The 14,205-nt window shown below is 42.1% G+C and overlaps 1 protein-coding gene across 7 annotated transcripts in view; it reads left to right on the forward strand.

Moving 5' to 3' along the window:
• Positions 1–12,997, forward strand: part of FAM107B (family with sequence similarity 107 member B) — a 278,237-nt gene extending 265,240 nt beyond the window's left edge. For all 7 annotated transcript variants that reach the window (XM_003930623.4, XM_074405004.1, XM_074405006.1 and 4 more), the window contains 3 exons: positions 1,394–1,577; positions 9,513–9,663; positions 10,238–12,997. In XM_003930623.4, the coding sequence (XP_003930672.1) occupies positions 1,394–1,577; positions 9,513–9,663; positions 10,238–10,354 (452 nt within the window). In that variant the 3' untranslated portion in view covers positions 10,355–12,997. The remainder of the gene's footprint in view (positions 1–1,393; positions 1,578–9,512; positions 9,664–10,237) is intronic.
• The last annotated feature ends 1,208 nt before the right edge of the window (positions 12,998–14,205 follow it).

Raw genomic sequence — 14,205 nt, forward strand, 5'->3', positions numbered from 1 at the left:
GCCTTCCAAAGTGCTGGGGTTACAGACATGAGCCACTGTGCCCAACCTCTTCATTAAAAAACAAAAAATATTTTAGAGATATGAGGTCTTGCTCTTGCTGTGTCGCCCAGGCTGGAATGCAGTGGTGCAGTCATAGCCCACTGCAGCCTCCAACTCCTGGGCTCAAGATCATCCCACCTCAGCCTTCTGAGTAGCTGAGACTACAGGCATGCACCAGAGTGCCCAGGAAACTTAAAACTTTTTTTTTTTTTTTTAACATATGTGGCCTTACCATGTCGCCCAGGCTGGTCTTGAGCTCCTGGCCTCAGCAATCCTCCCACATCAGCCTCCCAAAGTGCTGGGATTACAGGCATGAGCCATTGCGCCCGGCCTTGTATTTTCTATGAGGAATACATGTGGCGCAGAGGTGGGAGAAGCGCAGTGAAGCAGCAGTTTAGGTCCTGTGATTGTGACTGGCACGCAGCGATGCTACGCGTAAGGTAAGGGAAATACGCAGCTGAGTGGGTAGGAGAAAGGTTAGGCCTCTTGGGGTCTGGTGGAGGGTGATTGATTCCATCCTGTCTTTGTTCTGTATCTGTTAAATAGGTTTATAACCAATGACTGTCAGTGAAATATTTAACAAACTCCAGTTAGACAGGCAAGAGGTTGGCTTTAGTTTATAGGCCTCGCTTTCCTGACGCATGTGTCTGACTGCAGCCATTGTGGGCCAGTGTTAGAATTTTCCTTTAAACTTTGTTTGTGTCTTTTGGGGGGTGGGGGACGGAGTCTCGATCTGTCACCAGGTTGGAGTACAGTGGCACAATCTAGGCTCACTGCAACCTCCGCCGCCCGAGTTCAAGGGATTGTCGTGTCTCCGCCTCCCGAGTAGCTGGGACTACAGGCGCATGCCACCACGCCCGGCTGATTTTTGTATGGATAGTAGAGATGGGGCTTCACCATGTTAGCCAGGATGGTCTCGATCTGTTAACCTTGTGATGCATCCACCTCAGTCTCTCAAAGTGCTGGGATTACAGGTGTGAGCCACCGCACCTGGCTGAACTTTCTTTTTTTCTGACGTACTCAAGTGCTTGTTGTGAAGTGGTATGGAGACAGGGTGGCAGGAAGCATCCTGTGTGACTGGAACTCAAGATGTGCCAGTGGCAATGATAGAAGTCAGGCCACAGGGCTCCTTGGCCTTAGTCATGGGCAAGACAAGACCAGGCCACCATTCTCTTCCTTGTCCCCTCCAGTTACATTCCAAGCGCTTTAGAAAATGTATCAGTGATGCCCCAGAGTGGACCCAGGAGGGTGGCGTGTGTTCGATGGTGAGCACAGATCTGCGGAGCTCTGAATGTGAAGGAGAAACCCTAGCAGAAAAGACCGCAAATGAGTATTTCTCATCTTTCTCTCGCAGACGGCCCACCTGAGAATTCAGACCCTAAGGACTCCTATCTCATTCCAAGAAACATCATGGCCGAGCCAGACTACATGGAAGATGACAATCCTGAACTCATTAGGCCTCAGAAACTGATCAATCCTGTCAAAACCTCCCGGAACCATCAAGATCTTCACAGAGAACTGCTTATGAATCAAAAAAGGTAAAATGGTTTCTTGAGCATAGTCTTTTTTTAGGGGACTTTTAAGATAATGATAATTAATTTTAGTTGTATTTACAGAGACTTCAAAGAGTGTTTGATTTCTTGCCTTTTGTTAAAGCTTCCTTATTCCTTCTGACAGCCTAGTGCTTGTACCAGGTTATCCCTCCCTGAGGCAGAGCCCCAGCAGGCGGCAGCTGTCACTGCAGTGGCCGGCAGTGCTTCCAGACTTCTGCAGGCTTTCCAAAGTGGATGCGCATTGCAAAATCCGGATGGAAGAGGCTGGATTAAGGATAGAAGAGAATGTCCCAAGTAGAAGGGAAATACAGTCTCTGAATTTTCTCCTTCTATCAGGGCAGGTGTAGGAATCACGTAACTATATATTGTCTGATCAGGCATTTGCCAATGATGGGGAGAAGTCTCTAGAACCATATTAGACTTAATAGATAGGACACCACTCCTGTTTTTGTTTTTGAGTAGCATTTTGAATTATGACTATCATAGTTTTTGTTATTAACTATTTTGTAGGACAGGAAAACATTTACCTTCGATCTACTTTGCAGATTCCATCTGTGCCATAAATAATTTTGGATGTTGGGCTGGTGTGCTCTGCCTTTTAAGTAATTTGGGTGGGACAGGAGAGTAGGAGAAATGAGGATGCAAAGCTACTTTTCAATTTAAGAACCAGGAACCTTTGTTTAGGATTATTTTCAGATCTCGTAATGGATGGCTCGTTTTCCCACTCTGCTGAGCCCTGGTGAAAGGTCTACCGTTGAACTGAAAGATATGCAGATCAAGTTCAGCAGTAGGGTAATTTTTTGGAGGGAAGCCTGGTGAAACTTAAACAACATGTTTGACAGAGCATCAAGGGGGCATTTTTATGGCAGTTCTCTCTCCTGAGAGTACACTCCAGCTAGAACTAATGACTCGTATCCCAGGCATTCTTTGTAAATAACATTTCTCCCTCTAGAGTGTGGGAATGTGGCTTGCTCCTGTTTTATCCCCAGCATATACTAGGAAGCTGCTAGATTAATGTTTATTAAATTGAATGCAAATATGATCATTTTTAATAAGTGTTTAGCTTCCATCCGTCTTTGTCACACAATAGAAGAAAGAATACATGAATTTGGTGGTATTATGCCCAAAGCAAAAATAAGACTATCAAGTTCCTAAAATAGACCACAGAATTTGGAAGCCATCCTATCCTGTCTGGGAAGTCATGTCTTCATTTTGGCGGAAAGGTCGTCGGTTTAGTAGACTTCAAAACAGAGTAGGAGTTGTCACTCACAGACTTTTAGATTGCCTTCACCTCTTTGGTCTCAGGTCCCTTATCTGTAAAGTGTAAGGTAGGGGACTTAGCTGTTCTGTAAGAAGCATTTTAGCTCAGACTTTTTCGTCTAGGAAACCTATGACAGGGCTCCAAGTCAGAATAGAGGTCAGAGTAAAACCACCATTTGCAGAATAAGTGTCCTCTAAATTATAGGCTATAAATTATTCTGCAAAAATGTATTTAGTAATTCGGGTCATATTGATGTAACACCTACAGATTTGTGCAGTTGAGTCTGTGTCCACATTTTTTAGAGAAAGCACTTCCGTTTTGTCTTTGGCCCTTTCTTTTTCCTCCTCGTTTGCCCAGCTCAACTAACCTGAGAGAATGCCGAATTTCCCTAAAGTACTATGGTGTAGAGAGGACGTGGGCTTTGACGCTGGAGAGAAATGGTAGGAATCCTGTTTTACCAGGATTTAACTTTGCCTACCTTATGATCTTGGCCAAGGCACCCCCTGTCGAGATCTGTTTCTTCATCGATAAAGTAGGAGATAACAGTATCTTTCTTATAAAAATTAAAATAGGCTGGACACCATTGCTCAGACTTGTAATCCCAGCACTTTGGGAGGCTGAGGTGGGTGGATCATCTGAGGTCAGGAGTTTGAGACCAGTCTGGCCAACATGTGGAAACTTTGTCTCTACTAAAAATATAAAAATTAGCCAGGCTTGGTGGTGCACATCTGTAATCCCAACTACTCAGGAGGCTGAGGCAGGAGAATTGCTTGAACCTGGGAGGTGGAGGTTGCAGTGAACCAGGACCACACCACTGCACTCCAGCCTGGGTGACAGAGCAAGACTCTCTCAAAAAAAAAAAAAAAAAAAAAAAATTAAATAATAGCTTGTATGAAAATGCTTAACATAGTAAGTGATCGCTTAGTCATGTCTATATTTAACTTCCAAGGTCATAGTTTGGTAGAAACTTGTTAGAAATACAATGGTTTTAGAGTGAGACTTTCTCAGTTTCTTTTATTCATCTTTTATTTTTTATAGTCTTTAGAGACTAGGATTTTCATTTCTAAAATTTAGTGCCAAACAATAATACATATCACATCAATAATATGCATGTTTGGTTAAGGAATAACCAGTCTTGACTACTGCATGGTATTGTAATGAAAATCGGTTTCCTTTCCTCAATTTATAACAAGTCTTCCTGTATTTTGTCTCATCCAGTGCTCTTTGTAATAACCCAGCATGTGGTATCTTGAGATTACCCTCACTTACCTGAGTAGTCTTAGGGTAACTGGTTAAGGAATCATCTCAAGATCGCATAACAGTTTTTGAAATAATGTTTGGAAATAAAAACAAGTTTACATGGAGACTTGCACCTTTGCTGTGCATACTACGAATTTAGCTCAAAGCTTGGTAGCAGTTTAGACAGTTTTTCCAGTTATGTTTTAGAGATTATATGTTAAAGGCCAAGTCTCTGCTTAAGAGAACAAGCACCCACAGGTCTTCTCGGTGTGAAGCCTGTGCTCTTTCTAGCATATAATCCTCCTCCTCTTTTACCATCTTTGGGGCCAGGCTTAGTTTCAGGCTAAAAGTCTTGAAGCCACTAGGTCCGACTGTTAAAACCCTGTGTCAGGGTCTCAGTTTCTATAGGTGTTCTCCATGGTATAAAAAGGCAGATTTCAAAAGACATTTTGTTGTTGTTGTTAAAAGATTATTATTAGAGGGATCTTTAAAAAAAATTAAGAATATTTCTGATATAATTTGGAGAGATTCTGGATTCTACAAAGAGTGCTTTTTGGAATAAATAGGTCACGTAAAAATATCCCTAAAGTTGGTTCTTTGACTTGTATATTTCCAAGCCAGTGGCTTGTAGTTCCTTGTTTTTAGCTGACATTCTTTCGGCATGCTTTGCTAGACGGATAGTTCCTCAATAAATACTTGCTGCTTTACAACATGGGAAAAGACGGGGCAGTTCTAGAGATAAAGATATGAGTATTCGTATTTGAATCCGTACAGGTAAAACTGACTAACTCAGAAATGTAAATGATGCAGGCCAAACCAGAAGATTGCAAGAGTAAAGAACAAGGGCTGAAATTCCAATGCAACTTTTCCCTGTACCCCAAGAAAAAGAATGAGGCCAGGAGATGTTTGGCTAGGTGGGCAGGCATGTTCTGTGATGGGCGGAGCCCCAGACCTTTCCTCTGGTTGAGTACTCTTCCAGGTGAGAAAATGACTTCATTTATGAATGCACAGGTACACAGAGTTCAGGTAGGTGTGGAATGATGGTAGACTCTCCCCGTCTGCCCTCGAATATGTTTAGTGGTTTATGTGAAATGTGCCTTTCAGCGTTGTCTGTATGTTTCATACTCTGGTGGTGGGAATTTTAACCATTCCAGCCTTTTTGTAGGGCGCTTTGGCAGTACTCATCAAAATATGCAATATGCAGATGCTTAGCCAGCGATTCCACATGTGTAACTCTAGCCAGCAGAAATACTTGCAGAAGAGTGCAGCTATAAATGACCACAGAGGCTCAGTGCCTCGTTGTTTTTAATAGTGACAACTGGAAACCAACTAGATGTTTGTCAATAGGGGTGTGGCAGAATTGTGGCACTCCTGTGCTATGATGTGTTGTGCAGATGCTAAGACGTTCACATAGGTATAGAAAGTGTGGAGGAACACACACCGAGCTGTTGGTAATGCTTATCTCTGGATGTAGGAATAGGTAGTGGTGGATGGGTACGAGGCCTCTACTTTGTCTAATTTTGGGGCCACTGTTCACATAGGACATTTGCAGTAGAGATGGTGCTCCGCTGATTTGTTTAATGGAGCTTTTGCTTTTTATTTAACATATGGATATATTACCTTTCTTTTTCTGCAAAGAATACTTAATGATTTTATAATTTTTTAAATTGGCTTTGCCCACCTTAGTAGTCACAGGTAGTTCCGAGCAAGAAGCCGACTTGGAGATTACTGTTGCTCTTGGGTGATACTGTCTTAAAGGGTTTGAAAGTGCTTGTTAGCTGTGTATGTCAGAATTGATTAAAGAGAACCAACTATTCTCATGCAAGGGATGGCATCATGGTTAATTACAGAATTTAGAGAAGCTTATCTCTGTCTGTCGACACTATCTCTGCTCCGTTTAGGCTTAGAGAATTATATGGGCAATGCCTGACTTTTTCCATTCAGCACAGAAAGTTAAGTAATCCACTGTGATAAAATATTAACCAAACTTCTATGACTTCTTGACTGCTATAAGTGGAGAATATTTATCATATAAGCACCATTTTCCTAAATTTTTTGTTGCTACATATTTTATCTTACTGTCACTATTGTATAAAATCTTTGATAGGGAAATGAATACTGTATAACACTGAAACCCATTCATAGGTTGCAGTAGAGTGTCAGCCAGATGTGCCATACATCAGATGTTCAGCAGCTTTTGCATAATCCAGAAGAATTTAATAATGGTTGAAGTTAATTTTGCCAGTGAAATGTAAGGAAAGAAAAATGTTTGAAATTTAAATTATTCAGATAGCTAAATTCTTTTTTTTTTTTTTTTTTTTTTTGTATTTTTAGTAGAGACGGGGTTTCACCGTGTTGACCAGGATGGTCTCGATCTTTCGACCTTGTGATCCACCCGCCTCGGCCTCCCAAAGTACTGGGATTACAGGCTTGAGCCACCGCGCCCGGCCGATAGCTAAATTCTTAATCCTAAAATTTAAATCCCTTAATTCTGTCTGTAGTGTTATATCAAGATTTATTTATTTATTATTATTATTTTTTGAGACCGAATCTTGCTCTGTTGCCCAGGCTAGAGTGCAATAGCATGATCTTGGCTCACTACAACTTCCGCCTCCCGGGTTGAAGCAATTCTCCTGCCTCAGCCTCCGAAGTAGCTGGGATTATGGGCACCCACCACCACGCCTGGCTGATTTTTGCATTTTTAGTAGAGATAGGGTTTCATCAATTTGGCCAGGTTGATTTTGAACTCCTGACCTCGTGATCTACCTGCCTTGGCGTCCCAAAGTGCTGGGATTACAGGTGTGAACCACCTTGCCTGTCGGTATATCCGGATTTCTTAATAGTCATGAAACTTGAGTATTTATTCAGATTATGTACTTGAAAACATCTTTTCCTGTGGTTAATAACACCTTTATTTTCAACAGAGCAACTTACACTGTGCTGATTAAAGATTTAATCTGTCCATATTTTTGATCCTCTTGTTCAGTCTTGATAACTATGAAACAAACCGTAATTAAATCACAAAAGCTACCTGTCTCTTTTGTTTCACCGGAAATTTGGCCAATTTTTTTTTTTTTCTAACAGAAAGTTCTGCTAATGAAAATTGGAAAATTGGAGACATATGTTAATCTGACTGCGTGTCCTCTGTCATTAAAGATGGAATACACTAGCTGGCTGTGGTCACTCATGCCTATAATCCCACCACTTCAGTAGGCCGAGGTGGGTGGATGGCTTGAGCTCAGGAGTTCGAGACCAGCCATGGCAACCTGGCGAAACCCTGTCTCTGCTAAAAATATAAAAAATGAGCAGGGCGTGGTGGCATGTGCTTGTGGTCTCAGCTACTCAGGAGGCTGAGGTAGGAGGATCACTGGAGCCCAGAAGACAGAGGTTGCAGTGAGCTGAGATCATGCCTCTTCATTACAGCCCAGGCAACAGAGAGTCCTGTCTCAAAAATACAAAACCAAAACCAAAAAGATGGAATATACTGATTTTTACTCTAAACTACAACTTTGAATTAAGTTTTTATTGTGACTTTTAAAAACATCTAGATAGGAGAGATGCTAGAATTTTTAGAAATTCTAGATGAACGGGGAAGTATGCAGTTGAGGACTGGGTTACAGATGTGATTGTGTGGACTTCAGAGGGATCAAGGTGAGTGTGCTGTTGAATTTCTCTGGCCAGAGCACATCTCCTGGAAATTGTTACTTGATTAAACAGTTGCTCAGATGACTCCTAGTTGGTTAGTCAGGGTAGTTGATCGGGGTCATTTAGAGAACAACCCTCTCAGTTGTCTACAGAGTAGCAGTCACCAGCAGCCAGACCAGCAGGTGTGTGGGAAGGTACACAGCCCATCCTGGAGTCCAAGGCGGAGTCAGCAGTGCTCCTTGCCTGCAGTTCAGAAAAGCATGAATGACTGTGCCTAGCATGGTGTGTGTATGCTGTTACCTGCACCCTGTGCCGTCTGAAATTGACAGTGCTTTTCGTCTTCGGTAGTTTGTCCTATTTTTATTTTAAATGCTCTTGGTAAATTTTAACGTCAAGTTGAGATTACTTATGAGTTGGTGGACACTGACTAAGGTAAGTGAAAAGGAAGACAATAAGGAGAAAGAGGTGGGCTGGATCGTCCAGCATCCTGGAAAGCCCTGGGAGAAAGCCTAAGGAAATAGAAAAAGCAAATCTTTAGTTAACAGTTAAACAGACAGAGATCACACCGGAGAAAATGGTGAGACACGTTTTTCCCTTGACTTGTCAATTATTTCATATGGAGGGTGGCTAGTTCATGGCCTGTTTGGTTTTGTTTCTCCCCGTTTGGACAGATGGCAGCCTAATGTATCAGTCAGAAACATAGAACATCCCTGAAGTCTGACCTGCTTGCACTGTAAATAATAAACTAGGTACCTGGAAGGGCTTTGGTGGAGGAGCACTGCACTGGGAGTTAGGGGGTCACGTCTCTGCATGGCCCTGCCCTTCAGTAACGATACAACCTTGGATGTGCCTTTAAATATGCAGGAATCCTCTTTCAGATCTGAAAAGTGAAGGGTGGGAATGTTTCCAGGGCCATTTTACTGTGTAAATTTCTGTGCCAGCGGGTCTTGAGGCTGCCTTTAGTGCCTAAGATCCGGGGCTAGAGGCCAGGCATGGTGGCTCACGCCTGTAATCCCAGCATTTTGGGAGGCCAAGGTGAGCGGATCGCGAGGTCAGGAGTTTGAGACCAGCCTGGCCAACATGGTGAAACCCCATCTCTACTAAAAATAACAAAAATTAGCTGGGTGTGGTGGCACATGTGTGCAATCCCAGCTACTTGGGAGGCTGAGGCAGGAGAACTGCTTGAACCTGGGAGGTGGAGGTTGCAGTGAGCCCAGATTGTGCTACTGTACTCTAGCCTGGGCAACAGAGTGAAGCTCTGTCTCAAAAAAAAAAAAAAAAAAAAAAAAAAAAAATCAGGGATTAGATTTTGGGAAGCCTCCCCTCCATTCAGAGCCCCCTCATTTCCTGAGCTTCTCCGCCTCCATCTCTGTCTCTGTCATGGGCACCCGTCACCGTCATCATACGAGCATCCCCACCCTCACTGCCCTCCTTCAGGTAGCCTAGTGTCTTGCACACAGCAGGTGGCCAATACATTTCTCTTCAATGAATGGATTTTATAGACTCTTTGGAGATCTCTTCTTGCCTTTCTTTCATCCTGGTGAATTTCTGAGATCAGCATGTTGCCTACCATAGCCTAGTACTTATCACACTAATTCTGTAGACCTCTCTTCTGTGGTTAATATTGTAGGTTAAAGAATAAAAAAAAAAGAACTGAAAGAAAAAATAGAAAAAAGAAAAAAAATTGTAGGTTAAATTTCTGTTCATAAAAAATGCAGCCATTAGATTAATGGTTTTTTTTTGTTGTTGTTGTTGTTGTTAATGCTTTTTTGCAGGGGTCTTGCTCCTCAGAACAAACCAGAATTGCAAAAGGTGATGGAAAAAAGAAAACGAGACCAAGTGATAAAGCAGAAGGAAGAAGAAGCACAGAAGAAGAAATCAGACTTGGAAATAGAGCTATTGAAACGGCAGCAGAAGTTGGAGCAGGTGAGGGGGATTGGCTGGAAGCTGTCTTTTTTTTTTTTTTTTTTTGTCCTGACGAATGTTGGTGTGTCGGAGCAGGCAGGATTTATCAGACATGTTCGTGTGTACATTTATACCATGAAAGAAATATTGGAGACAAATGTCAGCAAATGGGGTCAAATACGTTCAAGGCAGTGACAAGAATCCTACTGAGGACCTAAAAGAGATCCCAGGGGCAAAAGCAAAACAGGGACATGGCACTGAATTCACACAGTGTGCTGGAGTCATTTAACCAAATTCATCTTCACGAAGACTCCAGAGCAGCTGTGTGTTGACCTGAGGATTTGTTTCCTTAGCTCTGTCTTTTCGGTTCTTGTCATCTTGTGGTCCTATTTGCAGTGGCAACCAAGTGGCTTCTGTTTCTGTGCAGAATTACCCAGACTCTGTCCGTCTATTTTTCTTTAAAAGTGGGGGACCAGGAGGGAATTTCTTCCACGGGGAAGTAAAAAGTTGTCAGGGTCTTTGAAAAGAGAGAGGAGAGTATTTTGAAAGGCTGCTTGGTTTGTCAATAATTTTTCCTTTCCTGAATTTCATTTAGCTTGAACTTGAGAAGCAGAAACTTCAAGAAGAGCAAGAAAATGCCCCCGAGTTTGTGAAGGTGAAAGGCAATCTCAGGAGAACAGGCCAAGAAGTCGCCCAAGCCCAGGAGTCCTAGGCCGAGGCTGCACCAAGACCCCGCATGTCCCTGCTTGTCACCTCACAGAGCTGTCTGTGGGTGCCTCCTCAGTCTCAGGGCAGAAGCCCCTGGAGAACATTCCAGCCAGCAGAGAATCTTGACTTTCAGAGGATTTGGTTTGATTTTCCCCCTCTCTGGGTGGATGCCTTGCTGTGACAGTTGCCGTTCCTATTCGCCAAATGAAGGGCAGCGCCCCGCACATAAGTCGGAATGATGGGCCTGTGTCCATTAGAGACATATCAGAACCAACAAACCAAACAAGGGAGAGGAGGCGGACACTGGAATCCGTTCTTGAGAGTTGCACTACTTGGTTTTTCTTCTAGTCCAAGTTCAGTGGGACCCAGAGCCCTTTTTCTTTTAAAAGCTAAAAAAAAGTGTTTAATTCCTCTTTTTGTTATCTCTTAGGTAATTTAGATCACCTAGAAATGCATTTAATCTGTACACCCACTGTTTGTAATTTTATTTTGAGCATCTAGAATCTTCTTGTTGAATGTATACTTTCACCCATGCTACAGTTACCACCACAGCAGGACCGTTAATGTTGAGCACAGCCACTACCCTCGTTGGCACTAAATTTAGAAGCAGGGTGAGAGGGTTTAAAAGCCTGAAAACACCCATCTTGATTTTACTTTGATTCCTTTTGGTTCTCTATGTGATAACAGCAGACTACATAGTGACATTCCAGTTCCCAGAAGGTACATCCTGTCCGTTTGTTTATTGCTTTGATTACTAGAAGGGTCTTTGTTCAGTTTTATTTTGAAATCTCTTGCTGGGCTAGTTCTTGTAGATGGAATAATCTTCCAGTCCTTTAGAGAGTGGAACTAGTCCCTATAACCCAGCTTCAGTAGCAAAAGTAGAAGGCCTCACGTGGTGGGGCCTTTTCATTCTTCCCAGAGGAGTGTGGGGAAGGTTCCCGTGACCATCTGGACAGTGAGGATTTCTCTAGGTATTTGAGTGTGAAATAAGTGTAGATCGGTCTCAAGGAGGCTTCATCAGAAGATTTATAGCATTTGGGTGTCTAATGATAATATTAGAATCCAAGCTTTGAACGTTTCTGACTAATGCTCATTCTTTCTTTGCTTTTTTTCTTGTGAAGAAAGACTGTTTTGCCACTGTCTCAGTGATGGTGCTGTTGACACAGATGATGTCGATGACTACTATATTGCATCTCTCAGGAACAGCCGACAGGAAGGGAGGGGCTGCTGAGTTCCCTCGTTCTAGCTAGCAGCCCACTCCTCACAGAGGGGGCCGAGTTACAGACAGCAGCAGCATTCTCATGCAGAATTAGTTTTAAACTGCTGGTGTGGGCACCAGTACCTTCTGCCTGATGATATGGAAGAATTTGGGGGGATTTCGTATTCTCTCCTTAGAGACAATTCAGCCAGTCATTTCTGCATTGGAGACTCTTATACTTCTTTCGAAAACTCACAGAAAGCTGGATCCAGAGCATTGGAATCCTTCATTAGCATAGTAAAAATTAGCTTTCTATGGCAATGCTTTCATGTTAGCAGTTGACAATTAGGCTCATATTCAATCCGAATGGGAACAAAAGTAAACGCAATGATAACATGCTGCTAGTTAGAGAAACACGGTCGTTGATTACACCTGAAATGGATTATTTATCTCATCAGCAAGTATTATTTGAATAAAATAAGAGATGCTTAAGAAAAATTGTTGCTCTATAGTAACTTGGTTTCGAAGAATGGAATGATAACTATTTTTTTCTATCGTTCTTCGTTTTGAGAAAAAAAAGTGATGATGGATGGTGTTGAGAAGTCCACTGCTGATTGCACATTGACTAGAGTCCTTCCTCTGGACTAGTGACGCTGTTTGCAAAATGCAGATTCGGGACTGGCTCGTATCTTTTTATCTAACTAGATGTCAGATCTTGAGATCTGTGTTCTTGAAGCAATTCTGCCATGTGATCAAATTCACAAGGGCCCTGACAGGCTCCTTTAGAAGGACCAATTCTGTTCCTAGAACTTAACTAGAATTCATTCTTCACTAAAAAAAAAAAAGTTAACTAAAAAAGCTTTTTTTTTTTTTTCCTAGTATCCCTCAAATCTGCAGAATTATTTGTAATTCATAATATAAAATATGGCCAAAAGGAGACTTGTAAATAGCGTAAAGTGGTGTCTTATGCTGAACGGTGGAATGTATAGGCAGGGAAGCTCTTTGAAGTTGTCAGATCAGCTGGGCTCACAAGCCTGATTGACACAGACTGTCAGCCTCCTCTCACCCCTTAATACTGTGCAGCGCAAACCCTAGGACTCTTGAACATCCGAGCTTTGTGCTTTGAGCCACTTTTTGACAAAAATGGCTCCATTTTCCCACAGTGTGGTTTTCTTAAAATAGTTCAGTGTTTTATAGTCTCATAGTAGTAGTGTTGCTTTCTAAGCTATAACAGTCGACTTTATTCTTCTACTCTGAAAAAACCTTGACTTGTTTGAGTGTATATAATATATATAAAGGGAGCCTTAATGGATTGCTTTTCATAATTTAATATTTTTTGTATTTGCTCTTGTATAATTGTTTTTAACGGAAAGTATTAAAGAATTGAGGGTGGAATTCTTAGAACCAAAGTTATTCTTAATAAAAATCACCACATGCTTGGACCATGCAGCTATGTTTGTCTGATCTGTTGAAGGTGGGCATCTGGAACTGAACGGGGCAGGGTTCAGTTCAAAGGTGAGAGGTGGGTCCAGGCTCTCCCTTTTGATGACTGTCCTAATTGACAACCTTGCCCCTAAATCGCTTATGTCCAATGTCTTGAGGGAGTCAAGCTGACAGTTCATCATCTCAAACAGTCATCAGATATTTATGGCACTGTCAGTTACACTTCGCAATAGACCATATGGCCTGTTGGCAGCAGCCGTCAGTCCTTAGCTCAAAGTATTGTGAATTTTAGGTAGTTTGGTAGGACAGTGGGGGACCTGGTTTGGGAAGGGCCTTTGATGAGTGCGTTTGACCCCAGTACGTATGGCGTGTCTGAAGTGTGATAATGAGGTTTTTTTTTTTTTGCTTATTCAACTAAATTAATGTTATTCCTCAAAGAAGAGACTTTGGAAAGGTATACACCTGATTGCATTATGCTACTGGTTAAAATACTTTGGAGGTTCAAGTCTTTTTATGATTATGCCTTTTTCAACTGCAAATTATTACTCAGCTTGATCACTCAACTTCTTGTGTCTTTGGACTCTTTTAAACATTGTATCTACTCAGGAGAGTAAACATTTACTACCTCTAAGGTTAGACCATGAACTCTAAAGCCAGTGTAGAAGATAGATTACAAAAATGATTTGAGCAGTAGCTGCATCCTAATAGCTAGGCAGTTTGCCCGCGTGACCGTGTTGAGGCTGTCAATCCATTTAATTGGACCATTACCTCTGTGTGTGTGTGGCGGGGGGAGGGAGTGGGTTGGTGGGTGTGTTTTACAGTAGTATTGGTAGTACAGTTGAAAGAAGACAGGGCAATTATAGACTTTAGTAAGATTTAAAATACTAGAAGTATTAAAATAATACTACCCGGCATACATTTTCTAGTATAATAAGAAATGAAGTATTTTACCTCCAGGGTCTTCAGATAAATAACATCTTTACGAGCTAGCCTAACAATCACAGTTTCTACTTTTTTGTCTCATGAGAAAACGTAGTCTCCTTGTCAATTGGGGATCCTCTGAATATCTTCCCAGATGCTCCTAGATTTTTTAGCAAGATAATTACCACCGTGGTACCAACAACACTCGCTTATTTATTGAAAGTGTGTTTACTTCTGTTGCAGGGCTGCCACTCCTGGACCCCCTCAATCTATTATCTGTGCGTGTGTGTCTA

The sequence above is a fragment of the Saimiri boliviensis genome, chromosome 8, assembly GCF_048565385.1.
Source record: "Saimiri boliviensis isolate mSaiBol1 chromosome 8, mSaiBol1.pri, whole genome shotgun sequence".
NCBI classification, from domain to species: Eukaryota; Metazoa; Chordata; class Mammalia; order Primates; family Cebidae; genus Saimiri; species Saimiri boliviensis.